Source organism: Lampetra fluviatilis, unplaced genomic scaffold (assembly GCF_964198595.1).
Source record: "Lampetra fluviatilis unplaced genomic scaffold, kcLamFluv1.1 SCAFFOLD_191, whole genome shotgun sequence".
Classification (NCBI taxonomy): domain Eukaryota; kingdom Metazoa; phylum Chordata; class Hyperoartia; order Petromyzontiformes; family Petromyzontidae; genus Lampetra; species Lampetra fluviatilis.
The window spans coordinates 131,535-157,495 of NW_027621752.1; the positions used below are offsets into that span (position 1 = coordinate 131,535).

A 25,961-nucleotide genomic window follows, 5' to 3' on the forward strand; every position below is an offset into this window, starting at 1 on the left:
CTCACTCACAAACTTGTTCATACACTCGCTAACACACTCACTCACACACTCACTCACACACTCACTCACTCACACACTAACACTCACTCACAACCTTGTTCATACACTCACTCACTCACACACTCGCTCACACTCACTCACTCACACACTCACTCACTCACACACTCACTCACTCACACACACACACACTCACTAACACAAACACTCACTCACACACTCACTAACACTCATTCACTCACTCACACACACACACTAACACAAACACTCACTCACACACTCACTAACACTCATTCACTCACTCACTCACACACACACACTAACACAAACACTCACTCACACACTCACTAACACTCATTCACTCACTCACTCACACACACTCACTAACACAAACACTCACTCACACACTCACTAACACTCATTCACTCACTCACTCACTCACACTCACTAACACTCATTCACTCACTCACACACACACACACTAACACTAACACTCATTCACTCACTCACTCACACACACTCACTAACACAAACACTCACTCACACACACACACACACACTCACTCACACAAACACTCACTCACTAACACTCATTCACTCACTAACACAAACACTCACTCACACACACACACTCACTAACACTCACACTCATTCACTCACTCACACTCACTCACACACACACACTCACACACTCACTCACACTCATTCACTCACTCACTCACACACTCACACAAACACTCACTCACTCACTCACAAACTTGTTCATACACTCGCTCACACACTCACTCATTCACTCACTCAATAACACAAACACTCACTCACACTCACTCACTCACACACTAACACACTAACACACTCACTCACACTCACTCACTCACACACTAACACACTAACACACTAACACACTAACACACTCACTCACTCACTCACACACTAACACACTAACACACTAACACACTAACACACTAACACACTAACACACTAACACACTAACACACTAACACACTAACACACTCACTCACTCACACTCACTCACTCACACACTAACACACTAACACACTCACACACTCACACTCACTCACTCACACACTCACTCACACACTAACACACTCACTCACTCACACACTCACTCACACACTAACACACTCACTCACTCACACACTCACTCACACACTAACACACTCACTCACACTCACTCACTCACACACTAACACACTAACACACTCACACACTAACACACTAACACACTCACTCACTCACTCACACACTAACACACTAACACACTAACACACTAACACACTAACACACTAACACACTAACACACTCACTCACTCACTCACTCACTCACACACTAACACACTAACACACTCACTCACTCACACTCACTCACTCACACACTAACACACTAACACACTCACACACTCACACTCACTCACTCACACACTCACTCACACACTAACACACTCACTCACTCACTCACTCACTCACACACTAACACAAATACTCACTCACACTCACTCACAACCTTGTTCCTACACTCACTCACACACTCACACACTGGCTAACACACTCACTCACACACTCACTCACTCACTCACACACTCACACAAACACTCACTCACTCACAAACTTGTTCATACACTCGCTCACACACTCACTCACACACTCACTCACACACTCACACACTCACTCACTCACTCACCCACTCACTCACTCACTCACACACTCAGACACACACTCACTCACACACTCACTCACACACACACACACTCACTCACTCACACACTAACACACTCACTCACTCACACACTAACACACTCACTCACTCACACACTAACACAAACACTCACTCACACTCACTCACTCACACAAACACTCACTCACACACTAACACACTAACACACTCACTCACTCACACACTAACACACTAACACACTCACTCACTCACACACTAACACACTAACACACTCACTCACTCACACACTAACACACTAACACACTCACTCACTCACTCACTAACACACTAACACACTCACTCACTCACACACTAACACACTAACACACTCACTCACTCACACACTAACACACTAACACACTCACTCACTCACACACTAACACACTAACACACTCACTCACTCACACACTAACACACTAACACACTCACTCACTCACACACTAACACACTAACACACTCACTCACTCACACACTAACACACTAACACACTCACTCACTCACACACTAACACACTAACACACTCACTCACTCACACACTAACACACTAACACACTAACACACTCACTCACACACTAACACAAATACTCACTCACACTCACTCACAACCTTGTTCCTACACTCACTCACACACTGGCTAACACACTCACTCACTCACTCACACACTCACACACTAACACACTCACACACTCACACACTAACACACTCGCTAACACACTCACACACTCACACACTCACTCACACACTCACACAAACACTCACACACACTCACAAACTTGTTCATACACTCGCTAACACACTAACACACACACTCACACACTCACTCACTCACACACTCACACACACTCACTCACACTCACTCACAAACTTGTTCATACACTCGCTAACACACTCACTCACACACTCACACTCACTCACTCACACACTCACTCACACTCACTCACACTCACTCACAAACTTGTTCACACACTCGCTAACACACTCGCTCACTCACTCACTCACACACTAACACACTCGCTAACACACTCACACACTCACTCACTCACACAAACACTCACACACACTCACAAACTTGTTCACACACTCGCTAACACACTCGCTCACACACTCACACTCACTCACTCACACACTCACACACACTCACTCACACTCACTCACACACTCACACACACTCACTCACACTCACTCACACACTAACACACTCGCTAACACACTCACACACTCACTCACTCACACAAACACTCACACACACTCACAAACTTGTTCATACACTCGCTAACACACTAACACACACACTCACACACTCACTCACTCACACACTAACACAAACACTCACTCACACTCACTCACAAACTTGTTCATACACGTGCTCACACTCGCTCACTCACACACTCACTCACTCACTCACAGACTCATTCACACACTAACACAAACACTCACAACCTTGTTCATACACTCGCTAACACACTCGCTAACACACTCACTCACTCGCACACTCGCTCACACACTCACTCACTCACTCACAGACTCACTCACACACTCGCTCACACACTCACACACTCACTCACTCACTCACAGACTCACTCACACACTCGCTCACATACTCACACACTCACACACTCACTCACTCACAGACTCGCTCACACACTCACTCACTCACACACTCGCTCACTCACACACTCGCTCACTCACTCACACACTCACTCACTCACTCACTCACACACTCGCTCACACACTCACACACTCACTCACACACTCGCTCACACACTCACTCACTCACTCACAGACTCACACACTCGCTCACACGCTCACTCACTCACTCACACACTCACACACTCGCTCACTCACTCACTCACACACTCACTCACTCACTCACTCACTCACTCACACACTCACACACTCACTCACTCACACACTCACACACTCGCTCACACACACACTCACACACTCACTCACTCACACACTCACTCACTCACTCACTCACACACTCACACACACACTCGCTCACACACACACTCACACACTCACTCACTCACACACTCACTCACTCACTCACACACTCACTCACTCACAGACTCATTCGCACACTAACACAAACACTCACAACCTTGTTCATACACTCGCTAACACACTCGCTAACACACTCACTCACTCGCACACTCGCTCACACACTCACTCACTCACTCACAGACTCACTCACACACTCGCTCACACACTCACACACTCACTCACTCACTCACAGACTCACTCACACACTCGCTCACACACTCACACACTCACACACTCACTCACTCACAGACTCGCTCACACACTCACTCACTCACACACTCGCTCACTCACACACTCGCTCACTCACTCACACACTCACTCACTCACTCACACACTCGCTCACACACTCACACACTCACTCACACACTCGCTCACACACTCACTCACTCACTCACAGACTCACACACTCGCTCACACGCTCACTCACTCACTCACACACTCGCTCACTCACTCACTCACTCACACACTCACTCACTCACTCACACACTCACTCACTCACTCACACACTCGCTCACACACTCACACACTCACTCACACACTCGCTCACACACTCACTCACTCACTCACAGACTCACACACTCGCTCACACACTCACTCACACACTCACACACTCGCTCACTCACTCACTCACACACTCACTCACTCACTCACACACTCACACACTCACTCACTCACTCACACACTCACACACTCGCTCACACACACACTCACACACTCACTCACTCACACACTCACTCACTCACTCACACACTCACTCACTCACAGACTCATTCGCACACTAACACAAACACTCACAACCTTGTTCATACACTCGCTAACACACTCGCTAACACACTCACTCACTCGCACACTCGCTCACACACTCACTCACTCACTCACAGACTCACTCACACACTCGCTCACACACTCACACACTCACTCACTCACTCACAGACTCACTCACACACTCGCTCACACACTCACACACTCACAGACTCGCTCACACACTCACTCACTCACACACTCACACACTCACTCACACACTCACTCACTCACTCACTCACACACTCGCTCACACACTCACACACTCACTCACACACTCGCTCACACACTCACTCACTCACTCACACACTCGCTCACACACTCACACACTCACTCACACACTCGCTCACACACTCACTCACTCACTCACAGACTCACACACTCGCTCACACACTCACTCACTCACACACTCACACACTCGCTCACTCACTCACTCACACACTCACTCACTCACTCACACACTCACACACTCACTCACTCACTCACACACTCACACACTCGCTCACACACTCACTCACTCACTCACACACTCACACACTCGCTCACTCACAGACTCACTCACACACTCACTCACACACTCACTCACACACACACTCGCTCACACACTCACTCACTCACTCACAGACTCACTCACACGCCATTGTTTGCGCGCTGCACTACAAACCCGGCGACCCGAGTTCAATTCCCGCTCACGGCCAACACCAGTGACGACTATCCGAGCGGATCTTGGGCCTCCCTTAGGTCAACTCGGCCTCAAATGAGTACCGGGTGCGGTGTGTAGTCAACATCGCCACTTGGTGTGTAGTAAACATGGCCACTTGGTGTGTAGTAAACATGGCCACTTGGTGTGTAGTCAACATGGCCACTTGGTGTGTAGTAAACATCGCCACTTGGTGTGTAGTAAGCATCGCCACTTGGTGTGTAGTAAACATCGCCACTTGGTGTGTAGTAAACATCGCCACTTGGTGTGTAGCAAACATCGCCACTTGGTGTGTAGTCAACATGGCCACTTGGTGTGTAGTAAACATCGCCACTTGGTGTGTAGTAAACATCGCCACTTGGTGTGTAGTAAACATCGCCACTTGGTGTGTAGTAAACATCGCCACTTGGTGTGTAGTCAACATGGCCACTTGGTGTGTAGTAAACATCGCCACTTGGTGTGTAGTAAACATCGCCACTTGGTGTGTAGTAAACATCGCCACTTGGTGTGTAGTAAACATCGCCACTTGGTGTGTAGTAAACATCGCCACTTGGTGTGTAGTAAACATCGCCACTTGGTGTGTAGTAAACATCGCCACTTGGTGTGTAGCAAACATCACCACTTGGTGTGTAGTAAACATCGCCACTTGGTGTGTAGTAAACATCGCCACTTGGTGTGTAGCAAACATCACCACTTGGTGTGTAGTAAACATCGCCACTTGGTGTGTAGTAAGCATCACCACTTGGTGTGTAGTAAACATCGCCACTTGGTGTGTAGCAAACATCACCACTTGGTGTGTAGCAAACATCGCCACTTGGTGTGTAGTAAACATCGCCACTTGGTGTGTAGCAAACATCACCACTTGGTGTGTAGTAAACATCGCCACTTGGTGTGTAGTAAACATCACCACTTGGTGTGTAGTAAACATCGCCACTTGGTGTGTAGCAAACATCACCACTTGGTGTGTAGCAAACATCACCACTTGGTGTGTAGTAAACATCGCCACTTGGTGTGTAGCAAACATCACCACTTGGTGTGTAGTAAACATCGCCACTTGGTGTGTAGCAAACATCACCACTTGGTGTGTAGTAAACATCGCCACTTGGTGTGTAGTAAACATCGCCACTTGGTGTGTAGCAAACATCACCACTTGGTGTGTAGTAAACATCGCCACTTGGTGTGTAGTAAACATCGCCACTTGGTGTGTAGCAGACATCACCACTCGGTGTGTAGTAAACATCGCCACTCGGTGTGTAGCAAACATCACCACTTGGTGTGTAGTAAACATCGCCACTCGGTGTGTAGCAAACATCGCCACTCGGTGTGTAATAAACATCGCCACTCGGTGTGTAGTAAACATCGCCACTTGGTGTGTAGCAAACATCACCACTTGGTGTGTAGTAAACATCGCCACTTGGTGTGTAGTAAACATCGCCACTTGGTGTGTAGTAAACATCGCCACTTGGTGTGTAGTAAACATCGCCACTTGGTGTGTAGTAAACATCGCCACTTGGTGTGTAGTAAACATCGCCACTCGGTGTGTAGCAAACATCGCCACTCGGTGTGTAGTAAACATCGCCACTTGGTGTGTAGTAAACATCGCCACTTGGTGTGTAGTAAACATCGCCACTTGGTGTGTAGTAAACATCGCCACTTGGTGTGTAGTAAACATCGCCACTTGGTGTGTAGTAAACATCGCCACTTGGTGTGTAGTAAACATCACCACTTGGTGTGTAGTAAACATCGCCACTTGGTGTGTAGTAAACATCGCCACTTGGTGTGTAGTAAACATCGCCACTTGGTGTGTAGTAAACATCGCCACTTGGTGTGTAGTAAACATCGCCACTTGGTGTGTAGTAAACATCGCCACTTGGTGTGTAGTAAACATCGCCACTTGGTGTGTAGTAAACATCGCCACTTGGTGTGTAGTAAACATCGCCACTTGGTGTGTAGTAAACATCGCCACTCGGTGTGTAGCAAACATTGCCACTTGGTGTGTAGTAAACATCGCCACTTGGTGTGTAGCAAACATCACCACTTGGTGTGTAGTAAACATCGCCACTTGGTGTGTAGCAAACATCACCACTTGGTGTGTAGTAAACATCGCCACTTGGTGTGTAGCAAACATCGCCACTTGGTGTGTAGTAAACATCGCCACTTGGTGTGTAGTAAACATCGCCACTTGGTGTGTAGCAAACATCGCCACTTGGTGTGTAGTAAACATCGCCACTTGGTGTGTAGTAAACATCGCCACTTGGTGTGTAGCAAACATCACCACTTGGTGTGTAGTAAACATCGCCACTTGGTGTGTAGCAAACATCGCCACTCGGTGTGTAGTAAACATCGCCACTCGGTGTGTAGCAAACATCGCCACTTGGTGTGTAGTAAACATCACCACTTGGTGTGTAGTAAACATCGCCACTTGGTGTGTAGCAAACATCACCACTTGGTGTGTAGTAAACATCGCCACTTGGTGTGTAGTAAACATCGCCACTTGGTGTGTAGCAAACATCACCACTTGGTGTGTAGTAAACATCGCCACTTGGTGTGTAGTAAACATCGCCACTTGGTGTGTAGTAAACATCACCACTTGGTGTGTAGTAAACATCGCCACTTGGTGTGTAGCAAACATCACCACTTGGTGTGTAGCAAACATCACCACTTGGTGTGTAGTAAACATCGCCACTTGGTGTGTAGCAAACATCACCACTTGGTGTGTAGTAAACATCGCCACTTGGTGTGTAGTAAACATCGCCACTTGGTGTGTAGTAAACATCGCCACTTGGTGTGTAGTAAGCATCGCCACTTGGTGTGTAGTAAGCATCGCCACTTGGTGTGTAGCAAACATCGCCACTTGGTGTGTAGTAAACATCGCCACTTGGTGTGTAGTAAACATGGCCACTTGGTGTGTAGCAAACATCGCCACTTGGTGTGTAGTAAACATCGCCACTTGGTGTGTAGTAAACATCGCCACTTGGTGTGTAGTAAACATCGCCACTTGGTGTGTAGTAAACATCGCCACTTGGTGTGTAGTAAACATCGCCACTTGGTGTGTAGTAAGCATCGCCACTTGGTGTGTAGCAAACATCGCCACTTGGTGTGTAGTAAACATCGCCACTTGGTGTGTAGTAAACATCGCCACTTGGTGTGTAGTCAACATCGCCACTTGGTGTGTAGTAAACATCGCCACTTGGTGTGTAGTAAGCATCGCCACTTGGTGTGTAGTAAACATCGCCACTTGGTGTGTAGTAAACATCGCCACTTGGTGTGTAGTAAACATCGCCACTTGGTGTGTAGTAAACATCGCCACTTGGTGTGTAGTAAACATCGCCACTTGGTGTGTAGTTAACATCGCCACTTGGTGTGTAGTAAACATCGCCACTTGGTGTGTAGTGAACATCGCCACTTGGTGTGTAGTAAGCATCGCCACTTGGTGTGTAGCAAACATCGCCACTTGGTGTGTAGTAAACATCGCCACTTGGTGTGTAGTAAACATCGCCACTTGGTGTGTAGTCAACATCGCCACTTGGTGTGTAGTAAACATCGCCACTTGGTGTGTAGTAAGCATCGCCACTTGGTGTGTAGTAAACATCGCCACTTGGTGTGTAGTAAACATCGCCACTTGGTGTGTAGTAAACATCGCCACTTGGTGTGTAGTAAACATCGCCACTTGGTGTGTAGTAAACATCGCCACTTGGTGTGTAGTCAACATCGCCACTTGGTGTGTAGCAAACATCGCCACTTGGTGTGTAGTAAACATCGCCACTTGGTGTGTAGTAAACATCGCCACTTGGTGTGTAGTAAACATCGCCACTTGGTGTGTAGTAAACATCGCCACTTGGTGTGTAGTAAACATCGCCACTTGGTGTGTAGTAAACATCGCCACTTGGTGTGTAGTAAACATCGCCACTTGGTGTGTAGTAAACATCGCCACTTGGTGTGTAGTAAACATGGCCACTTGGTGTGTAGTAAACATCGCCACTTGGTGTGTAGTAAACATCGCCACTTGGTGTGTAGTAAACATCGCCACTTGGTGTGTAGTAAACATCGCCACTTGGTGTGTAGTAAACATCGCCACTTGGTGTGTAGTAAACATCGCCACTTGGTGTGTAGTAAACATCGCCACTTGGTGTGTAGTAAACATCGCCACTTGGTGTGTAGTCAACATCGCCACTTGGTGTGTAGCAAACATCACCACTTGGTGTGTAGTAAACATCGCCACTTGGTGTGTAGTAAACATCGCCACTTGGTGTGTAGTAAACATCGCCACTTGGTGTGTAGTAAACATCGCCACTTGGTGTGTAGTAAACATCGCCACTTGGTGTGTAGTAAACATCGCCACTTGGTGTGTAGTAAACATCGCCACTTGGTGTGTAGTAAACATGGCCACTTGGTGTGTAGTAAACATCGCCACTTGGTGTGTAGTAAACATCGCCACTTGGTGTGTAGTAAACATCGCCACTTGGTGTGTAGTAAACATCGCCACTTGGTGTGTAGTCAACATGGCCACTTGGTGTGTAGTCAACATGGCCACTTGGTGTGTAGTAAGCATCGCCACTTGGTGTGTAGTAAACATCGCCACTTGGTGTGTAGTAAACATCGCCACTTGGTGTGTAGTAAACATCGCCACTTGGTGTGTAGTAAACATCGCCACTTGGTGTGTAGTAAACATCGCCACTTGGTGTGTAGTCAACATCGCCACTCGGTGTGTAGTCAACATCGCCACTTGGTGTGTAGTCAACATCGCCACTTGGTGTGTAGTAAACATGGCCACTTGGTGTGTAGTAAGCATCGCCACTTGGTGTGTAGTAAACATCGCCACTTGGTGTGTAGTAAACATCGCCACTTGGTGTGTAGTAAACATCGCCACTTGGTGTGTAGTAAACATCGCCACTTGGTGTGTAGTAAACATCGCCACTTGGTGTGTAGTAAACATCGCCACTTGGTGTGTAGTCAACATCGCCACTCGGTGTGTAGTCAACATCGCCACTTGGTGTGTAGTCAACATCGCCACTTGGTGTGTAGTAAGCATCGCCACTTGGTGTGTAGTAAACATCGCCACTTGGTGTGTAGCAAACATCGCCACTTGGTGTGTAGTAAACATCGCCACTTGGTGTGTAGTAAACATCGCCACTTGGTGTGTAGTAAACATCGCCACTTGGTGTGTAGTAAACATCGCCACTTGGTGTGTAGTAAACATCGCCACTTGGTGTGTAGTAAACATCGCCACTTGGTGTGTAGTCAACATCGCCACTCGGTGTGTAGTCAACATCGCCACTTGGTGTGTAGTCAACATCGCCACTTGGTGTGTAGTAAGCATCGCCACTTGGTGTGTAGTAAACATCGCCACTTGGTGTGTAGCAAACATCGCCACTTGGTGTGTAGTAAACATCGCCACTTGGTGTGTAGTAAACATCGCCACTTGGTGTGTAGTAAACATCGCCACTTGGTGTGTAGTAAACATCGCCACTTGGTGTGTAGTCAACATCGCCACTCGGTGTGTAGTCAACATCGCCACTTGGTGTGTAGTCAACATCGCCACTTGGTGTGTAGTAAACATGGCCACTTGGTGTGTAGTAAGCATCGCCACTTGGTGTGTAGTAAACATCGCCACTTGGTGTGTAGTAAACATCGCCACTTGGTGTGTAGTAAACATCGCCACTTGGTGTGTAGTAAACATCGCCACTTGGTGTGTAGTAAACATCGCCACTTGGTGTGTAGTAAACATCGCCACTTGGTGTGTAGTCAACATGGCCACTTGGTGTGTAGTCAACATCGCCACTTGGTGTGTAGTAAACATCGCCACTTGGTGTGTAGTAAACATCGCCACTTGGTGTGTAGTCAACATCGCCACTTGGTGTGTAGTAAACATCGCCACTTGGTGTGTAGTAAGCATCGCCACTTGGTGTGTAGTAAACATCGCCACTTGGTGTGTAGTAAACATCGCCACTTGGTGTGTAGTAAACATCGCCACTTGGTGTGTAGTAAACATGGCCACTCGGTGTGTAGTAAACATCGCCACTTGGTGTGTAGTAAACATCGCCACTTGGTGTGTAGTAAACATCGCCACTCGGTGTGTAGTAAACATGGCCACTTGGTGTGTAGTAAACATCGCCACTTGGTGTGTAGTAAACATCGCCACTTGGTGTGTAGTAAACATCGCCACTTGGTGTGTAGTAAACATGGCCACTTGGTGTGTAGTAAACATCGCCACTTGGTGTGTAGTAAACATCGCCACTTGGTGTGTAGTAAACATGGCCACTTGGTGTGTAGTAAACATCGCCACTTGGTGTGTAGTAAACATCGCCACTTGGTGTGTAGTAAACATCGCCACTCGGTGTGTAGTAAACATCGCCACTTGGTGTGTAGTAAACATCGCCACTTGGTGTGTAGTAAACATCGCCACTTGGTGTGTAGTAAACATCGCCACTTGGTGTGTAGTCAACATCGCCACTCGGTGTGTAGTCAACATCGCCACTTGGTGTGTAGTCAACATCGCCACTTGGTGTGTAGTAAACATGGCCACTTGGTGTGTAGTAAGCATCGCCACTTGGTGTGTAGTAAACATCGCCACTTGGTGTGTAGTAAACATCGCCACTTGGTGTGTAGTAAACATCGCCACTTGGTGTGTAGTAAACATCGCCACTTGGTGTGTAGTAAACATCGCCACTTGGTGTGTAGTAAACATCGCCACTTGGTGTGTAGTCAACATGGCCACTTGGTGTGTAGTCAACATCGCCACTTGGTGTGTAGTAAACATCGCCACTTGGTGTGTAGTAAACATCGCCACTTGGTGTGTAGTCAACATCGCCACTTGGTGTGTAGTAAACATCGCCACTTGGTGTGTAGTAAGCATCGCCACTTGGTGTGTAGTAAACATCGCCACTTGGTGTGTAGTAAACATCGCCACTTGGTGTGTAGTAAACATCGCCACTTGGTGTGTAGTAAACATGGCCACTCGGTGTGTAGTAAACATCGCCACTTGGTGTGTAGTAAACATCGCCACTTGGTGTGTAGTAAACATCGCCACTCGGTGTGTAGTAAACATGGCCACTTGGTGTGTAGTAAACATCGCCACTTGGTGTGTAGTAAACATCGCCACTTGGTGTGTAGTAAACATCGCCACTTGGTGTGTAGTAAACATGGCCACTTGGTGTGTAGTAAACATCGCCACTTGGTGTGTAGTAAACATCGCCACTTGGTGTGTAGTAAACATGGCCACTTGGTGTGTAGTAAACATCGCCACTTGGTGTGTAGTAAACATCGCCACTTGGTGTGTAGTAAACATCGCCACTCGGTGTGTAGTAAACATCGCCACTTGGTGTGTAGTAAACATCGCCACTTGGTGTGTAGTAAACATCGCCACTTGGTGTGTAGTAAACATCGCCACTTGGTGTGTAGTAAACATCGCCACTTGGTGTGTAGTAAACATCGCCACTTGGTGTGTAGTAAACATCGCCACTTGGTGTGTAGTAAACATCGCCACTTGGTGTGTAGTAAACATCGCCACTTGGTGTGTAGTAAACATCGCCACTTGGTGTGTAGTCAACATCGCCACTTGGTGTGTAGTAAGCATCGCCACTTGGTGTGTAGTCAACATCGCCACTTGGTGTGTAGTAAACATCGCCACTTGGTGTGTAGTAAACATCGCCACTTGGTGTGTAGTAAACATCGCCACTCGGTGTGTAGTAAACATCGCCACTTGGTGTGTAGTAAACATCGCCACTTGGTGTGTAGTAAACATCGCCACTTGGTGTGTAGTAAACATCGCCACTTGGTGTGTAGTAAACATCGCCACTTGGTGTGTAGTAAACATCGCCACTTGGTGTGTAGTAAACATCGCCACTTGGTGTGTAGTAAACATCGCCACTTGGTGTGTAGTCAACATCGCCACTTGGTGTGTAGTAAGCATCGCCACTTGGTGTGTAGTCAACATCGCCACTTGGTGTGTAGTAAACATCGCCACTTGGTGTGTAGTAAACATCGCCACTTGGTGTGTAGTAAACATCGCCACTTGGTGTGTAGTAAACATCGCCACTTGGTGTGTAGTAAACATCGCCACTTGGTGTGTAGTCAACATCGCCACTTGGTGTGTAGTAAGCATCGCCACTTGGTGTGTAGTCAACATCGCCACTTGGTGTGTAGTAAACATCGCCACTTGGTGTGTAGTAAACATCGCCACTTGGTGTGTAGTAAACATCGCCACTTGGTGTGTAGTAAACATCGCCACTTGGTGTGTAGTAAGCATCGCCACTTGGTGTGTAGTAAACATCGCCACTTGGTGTGTAGTAAACATCGCCACTTGGTGTGTAGTAAACATCGCCACTTGGTGTGTAGTAAACATCGCCACTTGGTGTGTAGTAAGCATCGCCACTTGGTGTGTAGTAAACATCGCCACTTGGTGTGTAGTAAGCATCGCCACTTGGTGTGTAGTAAACATCGCCACTTGGTGTGTAGTAAACATCGCCACTTGGTGTGTAGTAAACATCGCCACTTGGTGTGTAGTAAACATCGCCACTTGGTGTGTAGTAAACATCGCCACTTGGTGTGTAGTAAGCATCGCCACTTGGTGTGTAGTAAACATCGCCACTTGGTGTGTAGTAAGCATCGCCACTTGGTGTGTAGTAAACATCGCCACTTGGTGTGTAGTAAACATCGCCACTTGGTGTGTAGTAAACATCGCCACTTGGTGTGTAGTAAACATCGCCACTTGGTGTGTAGTAAGCATCGCCACTTGGTGTGTAGTAAACATCGCCACTTGGTGTGTAGTAAACATCGCCACTTGGTGTGTAGTAAACATCGCCACTTGGTGTGTAGTAAACATCGCCACTTGGTGTGTAGTAAACATCGCCACTTGGTGTGTAGTAAGCATCGCCACTTGGTGTGTAGTAAACATCGCCACTTGGTGTGTAGTAAGCATCGCCACTTGGTGTGTAGTAAACATCGCCACTTGGTGTGTAGTAAACATCGCCACTTGGTGTGTAGTAAACATCGCCACTTGGTGTGTAGTAAACATCGCCACTTGGTGTGTAGTAAGCATCGCCACTTGGTGTGTAGTAAACATCGCCACTTGGTGTGTAGTAAACATCGCCACTTGGTGTGTAGTAAACATCGCCACTTGGTGTGTAGTAAACATCGCCACTTGGTGTGTAGTAAACATCGCCACTTGGTGTGTAGTAAGCATCGCCACTTGGTGTGTAGTAAACATCGCCACTTGGTGTGTAGTAAGCATCGCCACTTGGTGTGTAGTAAACATCGCCACTTGGTGTGTAGTAAACATCGCCACTTGGTGTGTAGTAAACATCGCCACTTGGTGTGTAGTAAACATCGCCACTTGGTGTGTAGTAAACATCGCCTCTTGGTGTGTAGTAAACATCGCCACTTGGTGTGTAGTAAACATCGCCACTTGGTGTGTAGTAAACATCGCCACTTGGTGTGTAGTAAGCATCGCCACTTGGTGTGTAGTAAACATCGCCACTTGGTGTGTAGTAAACATCGCCACTTGGTGTGTAGTAAACATCGCCACTCGGTGTGTAGTAAACATCGCCACTCGGTGTGTAGTAAACATCGCCACTTGGTGTGTAGTAAACATCGCCACTTGGTGTGTAGTAAACATCGCCACTTGGTGTGTAGTAAACATCGCCACTCGGTGTGTAGTAAACATCGCCACTTGGTGTGTAGTAAACATCGCCACTTGGTGTGTAGTAAACATCGCCACTTGGTGTGTAGTCAACATCGCCACTTGGTGTGTAGTAAACATCGCCACTTGGTGTGTAGTAAACATCGCCACTTGGTGTGTAGTAAACATCGCCACTTGGTGTGTAGTAAACATCGCCACTTGGTGTGTAGTAAACATCGCCACTTGGTGTGTAGTAAACATGGCCACTTGGTGTGTAGTAAACATCGCCACTTGGTGTGTAGTAAACATCACCACTTGGTGTGTAGTAAACATCGCCACTTGGTGTGTAGCAAACATCGCCACTTGGTGTGTAGCAAACATCACCACTTGGTGTGTAGTCAACATCGCCACTTGGTGTGTAGTAAACATCGCCACTTGGTGTGTAGTCAACATCGCCACTTGGTGTGTAGTAAACATCGCCACTTGGTGTGTAGTAAACATCGCCACTTGGTGTGTAGTAAACATCGCCACTTGGTGTGTAGTAAACATCGCCACTTGGTGTGTAGTCAACATCGCCACTTGGTGTGTAGTCAACATCGCCACTCGGTGTGTAGTAAACATCGCCACTTGGTGTGTAGTAAACATCGCCACTTGGTGTGTAGTCAACATCGCCACTTGGTGTGTAGTCAACATCGCCAAGGGGAGACAAAGGCGGCCGGGCGTGGCGCTGGCCACCCACCCCTCGTGACTCTTCATAAGTGCAGCTACTCGCTCACAGCACTTGCCCCAAAAGTCTGTTAAGGCTATACGGGGGATATTTGTCTTTTGTGTGTGTGCGCGTGTGTGTGTACGTGTGTGCGCGTGTGTGCGTGTGTGCGTGTGTGTGCGTGTGTGTGCGTGCGTGCGTGTGTGCGTACGTGTGTGTGCGTGTGTGCGTGTGTGCGTGTGTGTGCGTGCGTGTGTGCGTGTGTGCGTGCGTGTGTGCGTGTGTGTGCGTGTGTGTGCGTGCGTGTGTGCGTACGTGTGTGTGCGTGTGTGCGTGTGTGCGTGTGTGCGTGTGTGTGCGTGCGTGTGTGCGTGTGTGCGTGCGTGTGTGCGTGTGTGTGCGTGTGTGTGCGTGCGTGCGTGTGTGCGTACGTGTGTGCGCGCGTGCGCGTGTGCGTACGTGTGTGCGCGCGTGCGCGTGCGTGTGTGTGTACGTGTGTGTGTACGTGTGTGTGTACGTGTGTGCGTGCGTGTGTGTGTACGTGTGTGCGTACGTGTGTGCGTACGTGTGTGCGTGTGTGTGTGCGTGTGTGTGTGCGTGTGTGTGTACGTGTGTGCGTGCGTGTGTGTGTACGTGTGTGCGTACGTGTGTGCGTACGTGTGTGCGTGTGTGTGTGCGTGTGTGTGCGTGCGTGTGTGCGTGCGTGTGTGCGTGCGTGCGCGTGTGTGCGTGCGTGTCGACTCAGCCTCAAATGAGTAACCTGGTGCGGTGTGCAAACATCGCCACTGGGGAGACAAAGGCGGCCGGGCGTGGCGCTGGCCACCCACCCCCTCGTGTGCCGCAGTGCCGGTAGCCTTCATAGGTGCTCACTCACAGCACTTGCCCCTACAGTCTGTCGAGGCTGCACGGGGGACCTTTATCTGTGTGTGCGTGTTTATGCTGCAGCAGCAGCAGCACGAGGGAGGCAGCCGGACCAAGAATGAGAGTGCGTGGCTCTTTCGCATGTGGTACATCTTCGACCACAAGTATCCTCACTGCGGCTCCACGCGTCTCTCCGCGTGTCTCTCTGCGTGTGTCTCTCTGTGTATCTCTGTGTCTCTCTTTGTCTCTCTGTGTCTCTATCTGTGTGTCTCTCTGTGTGTCTCTCTGTGTATCTCTGTGTCTCTCTTTGTCTCTCTGTGTCTCTATCTGTGTGTCTCTCTGTGTGTCTCCGCGTGTCTCTGTGTGTGTGTCTCTGTGTCTCTCCGCGTGTCTCTCCGCGTGTCTCTCCGCGTGTCTCCGCGTGTCTCTCTGCGTGTCTCTGCGTGTCTCTCTCTGCGTGTCTCTCCCTGCGTCTCCGCGTGTCTCCGCGTGTCTCTGTGTGTGTGTCTCTCTGTGTCTCTCCGCGTGTCTCTCCGCGTGTCTCCGCGTGTTTCTCCGCGTGTCTCTCCGCGTGTCTCCGCGTGTCTCTCCCTGCGTCTCCGCGTGTCTCCGCGTGTCTCTCCACGTGTCTCCGCGTGTCTCCGCGTGTCTCTCCCTGCGTCTCCGCGTGTCTCCGCGTGTCTCTCCCTGCGTCTCCGCGTGTCTCTCCCTGCGTCTCCGCGTGTCTCCGCGTGTCTCCGCGTGTCTCCGCGTGTCTCCGCGTGTCTCCGCGTGTCTCCGCGTGTCTCCGCGTGTCTCTCCGCGTGTCTCCGCGTGTCTCTCCGCGTGTCTCCGCGTGTCTCCGCGTGTCTCCGCGTGTCTCCGCGTGTCTCTCCGCGTGTCTCCGCGTGTCTCCGCGTGTCTCCGCGTGTCCCCGCGTGTCTCTCCGCGTGTCTCCGCGTGTCTCCGCGTGTCTCCGCGTGTCCCCGCGTGTCTCTCCGCGTGTCTCCGCGTGTCCCCGCGTGTCTCTCCGCGTGTCTCCGCGTGTCCCCGCGTGTCTCTCCGCGTGTCTCCGCGTGTCTCCGCGTGTCTCCGCGTGTCTCCGCGTGTCTCCGCGTGTCCCCGCGTGTCTCTCCGCGTGTCTCTCCGCGTGTCTCCGCGTGTCTCCGCGTGTCTCCGCGTGTCTCCGCGTGTCTCCCCGCGTGTCTCCCCGCGTGTCTCCGTGTGTCTCCGCGTGTCTCCGCGTGTCCCCGCGTGTCTCCGCGTGTCCCCGCGTGTCTCCGCGTGTCTCCGCGTGTCTCCCCGCGTGTCTCTCCGTGTGTCTCCGCGTGTCTCTCTGCGTGTCTCTGCGTGTCTCTCTCTGCGTGTCTCTCCCTGCGTCTCCGCGTGTCTCTCTGCGTGTCTCTGCGTGTCTCTCTCTGCGTGTCTCTCCCTGCGTCTCCGCGTGTCTCTCCGCGTGTCTCTCCGCGTGTCTCCGTGTGTCTCCGCGTGTCTCCGCGTGTCTCCGCGTGTCTCCGCGTGTCTCCGCGTGTCTCCGTGTGTCTCCGCGTGTCCCCGCGTGTCTCTCCGCGTGTCTCTCCGCGTGTCTCCGTGTGTCCCCGCGTGTCTCCGCGCGTGTCTCCCCGCGTGTCCCCGTGTGTCTCTCCGCGTGTCTCCGCGTGTCTCCGCGTGTCTCCGCGCGTGTCTCCGCGTGTCCCCGCGTGTCTCTCCGCGTGTCTCTCCGCGTGTCTCCGTGTGTCTCCGCGTGTCTCCGCGCGTGTCTCCCCGCGTGTCCCCGCGTGTCTCTCCGCGTGTCTCCGCGTGTCTCCGCGTGTCTCCGCGCGTGTCTCCCCGCGTGTCCCCGTGTGTCTCTCCGCGTGTCTCCCCGCGTGTCTCCGTGTGTCTCCGCGTGTCTCCGCGTGTCCCCGCGTGTCTCTCCGCGTGTCTCTCCGCGTGTCTCCGTGTGTCTCCGCGTGTCTCCGCGTGTCTCCGCGTGTCTCCGTGTGTCTCCGCGTGTCTCCCCGCGTGTCTCCCCGCGTGTCTCCGTGTGTCTCCGCGTGTCTCCGCGTGTCTCCGCGTGTCTCCCCGCGTGTCTCCCCGCGTGTCTCCGCGTGTCTCCCCGCGTGTCTCCCCGCGTGTCTCCGTGTGTCTCCGCGTGTCTCCCCGCGTGTCTCCGTGTGTCTCCGCGTGTCCCCGCGTGTCTCTCCGCGTGTCTCCGCGTGTCCCCGCGTGTCTCTCCGCGTGTCTCTCCGCGTGTCTCCGCGTGTCTCCGCGTGTCTCCCCGCGTCTCTCCGCGTGTCTCTCCGCGTGTCTCCGCGTGTCTCTCCGCGTGTCTCTCCGCGTGTCTCCGCGTGTCTCCGCGTGTCTCCCCGCGTGTCTCCGCGTCTCTCCGCGTGTCTCCCCGCGTGTCTCCGCGTGTCCCCGCGTGTCTCTCCGCGTGTCCCCGCGTGTCTCTCCGCGTGTCTCCGCGTGTCTCCGCGTGTCTCTCCGCGTGTCTCCGCGTGTCTCCGCGTGTCTCTCCGTGTGTCTCCGCGTGTCTCCGCGTGTCTCCGCGTGTCTCTCCGCGTGTCTCCGCGTGTCTCCGCGTGTCTCCCCGCGTGTCTCCGCGTGTCTCCGCGTGTCTCCGCGTGTCTCCGCGTGTCTCCCCGCGTGTCTCCGCGTGTCTCCCCGCGTGTCTCCGCGTGTCTCCGCGTGTCTCCGCGTGTCTCTCCGCGTGTCTCCGCGTGTCTCCGCGTGTCTCCCCGCATGTCTCCGCGTGTCTCCGCGTGTCTCCGCGTGTCCCCGCGTGTCTCCGCGTGTCTCCGCGTGTCTCCGTGACTGGCCACCCTCCCAGCTACCTGAAGCCGATCCTCACCCACTCGGGGCCCCCGCTCTCCTCCACGCTGCCTCGCTGCTGCGCCCCCCTCGCACGCTGCCTCACCAGCCCCCACGCCTACGACGTGAGCACACACCCACCCCCCCCACCGCTCCGTGTCTGCCTGTGGGGCTCTGGGTGGGGTGTGTGGGTGTGAGTGGGTGTGTGTGTGAGTGGGTGTGAGTGGGTGTGAGTGGGTGTGAGTGGGTGTGTGTGGGTGTGGGTGTGAGTGGGTGTGTGTGTCAGTGGGTGTGAGTGGGTGTGAGTGGGTGTGGGGTGAGTGGGTGTGAGTGGGTGTGTGTGTCAGTGGGTGTGAGTGGGTGTGAGTGGGTGTGAGTGTGAGTGGGTGTGGGGTGAGTGGGTGTGAGTGGGTGTGGGTGTGAGTGTGAGTGGGTGTGAGTGGGTGTGGGTGTGGGTGTGAGTGGGTGTGAGTGGGTGTGGGTGTGAGTGTGAGTGGGTGTGGGGTGAGTGGGTGTGAGTGGGTGTGGGTGTGAGTGTGAGTGAGTGTGAGTGTGAGTGGGTATGGGGTGAGTGGGTGTGAGTGGGTGTGAGTGTGAGTGGGTGTGGGGTGAGTGGGTGTGAGTGGGTGTGAGTGTGAGTGGGTGTGGGGTGAGTGGGTGGGTGGGTGTGGGCGTGGGTGTGAGTGTAAGTGGGTCTGTGTGTGAGTGTCAGTGGGTGTGAGTGAGTGTGAGTGGGTGTGTGTGTGAGTGTCAGTGGGTGTGAGTGTGTGTGAGTGTGAGTGGGTGTGAGTGGGTGTGAGTGGGTGTGAGTGTGAGTTGGTGTGAGTGGGTGTGAGTGTGAGTGGGTGTGAGTGTGAGTGGGTTTGAGTGGGTGTGAGTGGGTATGAGTGGGTGTGGGTATGGGTGTGAGTGGGTGAGAGTGGGTGTGAGTGTGAGTGGGTGTGAGTGGGTGTGTGTGTGAGTGTCAGTGGGTGTGAGTGAGTGTGAGTGGGTGTGTGTGAGTGGGTCTGCGTGGGCGTGGGTGTATAGTGTAGTAGTGTGTAGTGTAGTGTATAGTGTACTGTGTAGTGTGTAGTGTAGTGTATAGTGTAGTGTACAGTGTAGTGTATTGTATAGTGTAGTGTATAGTGTAGTGTATAGTGTAGTGTATAGTGTAGTGTAGTGTATAGTGTACAGTGTAGTGTATTGTATAGTGTAGTGTATAGTGTAGTGTATAGTGTAGTGTACAGTATAGTGTATTGTATAGTGTAGTGTAGTGTATAGTGTAGTGTATAGTGTAGTGTACAGTGTAGTGTATAGTGTAGTGTACAGTGTAGTGTATTGTATAGTGTAGTGTATAGTGTAGTGTACAGTGTAGTGTATTGTATAGTGTAGTGTATAGTGTAGTGTATAGTGTAGTGTACAGTGTAGTGTATAGTGTAGTGTACAGTGTAGTGTATAGTGTAGTGTGTAGTGTAGTGTATAGTGTAGTGTATAGTGTAGTGTGTAGTGTAGTGTAGTGTATAGTGTAGTGTACAGTGTAGTGTATAGTGTAGTGTACAGTGTAGTGTATAGTGTAGTGTGTAGTGTACAGTGTAGTGTATAGTGTAGTGTGTAGTGTAGTGTATAGTGTAGTGTATAGTGTAGTGTACAGTGTACAGTGTGTATAGCATCTGGGCTGCCTGAACCCCCCCACGGGGCGCCCTCTAGCGGTGACAGTGCCACCGTCACCGTCACCATCACCGCTACCGCTGTGGTCACCGCTGTCGTCACTGTCACCGCTGTCACCGCTGTCGTCACCGTCACCGCCACCACTATGGTCACCGCTGTGGTCACCACTGTCACCACCACCGCTGTGGTCACCGTCACCACCGTCACCACCGTCGCCGCTGCCGCCGCCAGAACCAGGAGCAGCTGGGCGCCGGCACGGGCGGCGACGACGACTCGGTGCTGATCCTGGGCGACGGCGACCTCATCCTCACCGCCGGCAACGCCAACGGGCCGGCCACCGCCCCCGCCGCCGCCGCCTCCGGCACGGCCATCGCCGCCGCGTCCACCGCGTACCCCGCACGACCCTCCAGCGCCCACGTCTACAACCGGCGCCAGCAGCAGCAGCAGCAGCAGCCGGGGCCGGGGGCCGCGTCCCCCGAGGAGGCGGCGCTGGAGGAGGGCGACCTGGGGGAGGGCGCCGGCGCCGTGGCTCGCGGCACGCGCCTCGTGATGCACTCGCCCAGCGGCGACGGCCAGGAGGACGAGGGCGGCGCCGGCGGCGGCTACCACGCGCTCGCCTGAGCGCCGTCGCCACGGCGACCGTCGTCACGGCGAGCGCCGTCGTCGCGAGCGCCGTCGTCGCGAGCGCCGTCGTCACGAGCGCCGTCGTCGCCACGGCGACCCCCGCCGTGGCTCGGGTCGGCCGACGGCTTTGCGCTCCGTCCGCCGGCCCCGTCGACGTCGTCGTCGGCATTGTCGTCGGCTGACCGATGACGTCATTGCAGTCGTCGGCTGGCCGATGACGTCATCGGCCAGCCGGTCGATGTCGTCGTTGTCGTCGGCCAATGGACGATGTCGCCGTCATCGTCGTAGTCGTCAGCTGACCGATGACATCACGCTGCACTTGCCTGCCGAGGGCACTCGAGCCTGATCATTGTCGTCATGGTGATCATCGTCGTCATGGTGATCATCGTCGTCATCATCGTCGCCTAGTAACCAGCGCTGTTACCGGAATGCCGACATCATCGTCGTTGTAATCGTCATCACCATCGCTTGGCGGACGACAGCATCATCGTCATCGTCATCGCATCTCCGGCGATGACATCATCATCGTCGCATCTCCGGCGATGACATCATTGCCGTCACCCCGACACCGTCGTGACGGTGATGGTAGTGGCGGCGATGGGTTCGTGACGGTTGTGATGATGGTGGTGGTGGTGGTGGCTGTTGTGATGATGATGGTGGTGGTGGTGGTGACGGTTGTCATGGTTGGTGCGGTGGTGGTGGTGGTGGTGGTGACGGTTGTGATGATGATGATGGTGGTGGCTGTTGTCATGGTTGTGGCGGTGGTGGTGGTGACGGTTGTGATGATGATGATGGTGGTGGCTGTTGTCATGGTTGTGGCGGTGGTGGTGGTGATGCCCGTGTCTTGCCACTTTAATCTGCAGTCCGTGTGGTTGCCGTGGTTTTTGCGACCGCCGCCGTCTCTGCCGTCGTCGTGTTTTGATTTTGCGCGGTTTCCCGCCGAGCGAACCGTCGCGTAATTTATGATCGCGGTGAATTCTTGCGTCCCTCCGTTGCGTTCTGTTGCGGTGCGTTGCATCGTCGCGTTGCGTGCCGCGTTGAGTTGCATCGTCGCGTTGCGTGCGTTGCGTGCGTTGTTGAGTGCGTTGTTGAGTTGCGTTGTTGGGTTGCGTTGTTGCGTGCCGCATTGCGTTGTTGTGTTGCGTTCCGTTCAGCAGACACTTTGCGCTGTCTGACCCCTCGCAATCCTCCCAATCACCCTCACTAACCCCCCCCCAAAATACAACAACAACAACAACAACCGTGTAGCACTGATGCCATTGCCACCATTACCACCATCGCTGCTTCCATCACCACTACCACCATCACCACTACCACCATCAATACTGTCACCACCACCGTCAATACCACCATCATCACCAGCATGTGCATCGCTACTACCATCACCACCACTATCAATACTATCACCACAATCAGTACCACCACCGCCACCACCACAACAACCACGCACGACTGATGCCATCACCATCGCCATCACTACTACCATCACCACTACTAATACCATCATCACCATCATCACCACAACCACTATGAACACCACAACATCTAATACAACCACGCACCACCATCATCATCATCACCATCATCACCATCATCACCACAATCAGTATCAACACCACAACAACTAAAACAACCACGCACCACCATCATCACCACCATCATCACCATCATCACCATCATCACCACAACCACTATCAACACCACAACAACCAAATCAACCACGCACCACTGATGCCATCACCACCACCATCATCACCAACGCAATCAATACCACCATTATCAGCGCCCATGAAGGCTGCCGGCACTGTGGCACACACAGAGGGGGGGTGGGTGGCCAGCACCACGCCCGGCCGCCTTTGTCTCTCCCCCAGTGCTAGCGATGTTTACTGCACGCCGTGCCAGGTACTCATTTGAGGCTCAGCCGACTTAGGGGAGGGGCCCAGGACCGGTTCAGATGATCACAATCACAGGTGTGCAGGTGGTCCAGTTCAGATGATCACAATCACAGGTGTGCAGGTGGTCCAGTTCAGATGATCACAATCACAGGTGTGCAGGTGGTCCAGTTCAGATGATCACAATCACAGGTGTGCAGGTGGTCCAGTTCAGATGATCACAATCACAGGTGTGCAGGTGGTCCAGTTCAGATGATCACAATCACAGGTGTGCAGGTGGTCCAGTTCAGATGATCACAATCACAGGTGTGCAGGTGGTCCAGTTCAGATGATCACAATCACAGGTGTGCAGGTGGTCCAGTTCAGATGATCACAATCACAGGTGTGCAGGTGGTCTCCGTGAGCGGGAATCAAACTCTCGTCTCTGCCGGGTTCATGGATGGCGCTAACTGCTGCACCGCCGTTCCACACAAATTGCCCAAACCCCCTCTCCCACCCCTGAGCTCTGCCGTCCTCTATATATACAAACTGTAATCTACTACTTTTTTATTTGACTAGGTAAGGCCCACAGAGTTAAATAGCTTTTTCCCATGAAAGGTGTTAGCGCCCCAATTCATGACGGGGGGGATCTGCCTAGTTGTTGTGTGCGTGGGAGAAAACCCCGCATGTGCGTGCGAGGGGAGAACGCTCGATCCCCGTTACAGATGTAACAGATGGAGATTAGTCCACACTCTGCTGTACCGCCATCTCCGTGCAGAGCGAGGGCGTAGAGCCATACGCCCACCCACGTGAAGTGAGATGTAACAGATGGAGATTAGTCCAGTGGAAAACCACCACCCGTACCGTGCTGGCCCCACGCTGGCTCGGGTGTGGCAGTGGGAAAACCACCACCCGTACCGTGCTGGCCTCACGCTGGCTCGGGTGTGGCAGTGGGAAAACCACCACCCGTACCGTGCTGGCCCCACGCTGGCTCGGGTGTGGCAGTGGGAAAACCACCACCCGGTCCGTGCTGGCCTCACGCTGGCTCGGGTGTGGCAGTGGGAAAACCACCACCCGTACCGTGCTGGCCTCACACTGGCTCGGGTGTAGCCAGTGGAAAACCACCACCCGTACCGTGCTGGCCCCACGCTGGCTCGGGTGTGGCAGTGGGAAAACCGCCACCCGTACCGTGCTGGCCCCACGCCGGCTCGGGTGTGGCCAGTGGGAAAACCACCACCCGTACCGTGCTGGCCCCACGCTGGCTCGGGTGTGGCAGTGGAAAACCACCACCCGTACCGTGCTGGCACAGGTGTGCCAGTGCAAAAGGCGTTGCAGTGAGGCTCCGATAAATGAAGGTCATCATCACCACCGTCATTGCCACCATCATCGCCATCACCATCATCACCCTTGGTAACACTGACCCCCCTGATTGAACCCTGAGTGAGGATGGGCGGCGTTGCACCGTTCAAACCACCCCACTGGGTCGTGCCCGTGTTGACCCCATAGATTGAGGTCAGGGGTCGAAGGTCTTGGGGGAGGATGTTGATGTCCGTCCCCCCCCCCGTTTATTGCCAAATGATGTCGCGTGGTTCGTTGTGTTTGTGTGCGCGTGTACTTTAAACTTCTTTTGCACCGTTCGTAGCCAGCCGTGCTAATCGGAGGGTGGGTGAGTGGTTGGGTGAGTGGTTGGGTGAGTGGTTGGATAAGTGGGTGGGTGAGTGGTTGGGTGAGTGGGTGGTTGGGTGAGTGTGTGGGTGAGTGACTGTGGCTATGTGAGTCTACCTTTTTTACCTTGAATTTCTTTTGCAGCGTACTTAGTCAGCCGTGCTAATCGGAGGGCGGGTGAGTGTGTGGGTCAGTGTGTGGGTCAGTGTGTGGGTCAGTGTGTGGGTCAGTGTGTGGGTCAGTGTGTGGGTCAGTGTGTGGGTCAGTGTGTGGGTCTGTGTGTGGGTCTGTGTGTGGGTCTGTGTGTGGGTCTGTGTGTGGGTCTGTGTGTGGGTCTGTGTGTGGGTCTGTGTGTGGGTCTGTGTCTGTCTGTTTAACTTCTTTCGCACCGTACGTAGCCTGCCGTGCTAATCGGAGGTGCAGGGGTGGGGAAGGACAACGAATTGAACACGCAAAAACGAGTTTCAAAATAAATGAGTGATTCTAAAAGTGCCATGTCGCTCCAGTCGGTGGCTTCCTAATACCGTAGTGAAGAGCGTTCCAGACGGCCGCAGAAGTGCACTTGAAAGGGCGACTGTGTATATGAGTGTGCATGTGTACGTGCTGCCCGCCAAAGGTGCTGCTTCTCGCTAGACAGCACTTGCGCCTAACAGGCTACACATGGAACCTTTGTCTTCGTGTGTCTGCATGGACTTGGAACTTTTTTTGCAACGAACGTAGCCGTGCTAGTCGGAGGTGCGGGGTTGGGGACAACAAACTGAACACGCGAAATGCATTTTAAGAATAAACGAGTTGATGGATCTGGACCAGGGCTGGATCTGGCCCTGCCAAGGCAACCGCAGGCGGAACTCGAAACTCAATACATCTCGGAGCAAACCTGGCAAAGCAGTTGCGAAGTAGCAGCAACATCGTCA

The 25,961-nt window shown here is 52.4% G+C and overlaps 1 protein-coding gene across 5 annotated transcripts in view; it reads left to right on the forward strand.

Annotated features, from left to right (window-relative positions):
• Positions 1-25,540, forward strand: part of LOC144955653 (sodium/hydrogen exchanger 6-like) — a 143,180-nt gene extending 117,640 nt beyond the window's left edge. The window contains exons 5-8 of one of the 5 annotated variants that reach the window (XR_013641755.1): positions 16,550-16,629; positions 19,257-19,362; positions 21,119-23,481; positions 23,786-25,540. Coding sequence is in view for 4 of the 5 variants with exons in the window: in XM_078885812.1 (XP_078741938.1) it covers positions 16,550-16,629; positions 19,257-19,362; positions 21,119-21,508 (576 nt within the window). In the remaining variant the exon portion in view is untranslated. Of the gene's footprint in view, positions 1-16,549; positions 16,630-19,256; positions 19,363-21,118 lie in introns of all 5 variants that reach the window. The other 4 variants (XM_078885812.1, XM_078885815.1, XM_078885813.1 and 1 more) reach the window with 4 other exon arrangements.
• The last annotated feature ends 421 nt before the right edge of the window (positions 25,541-25,961 follow it).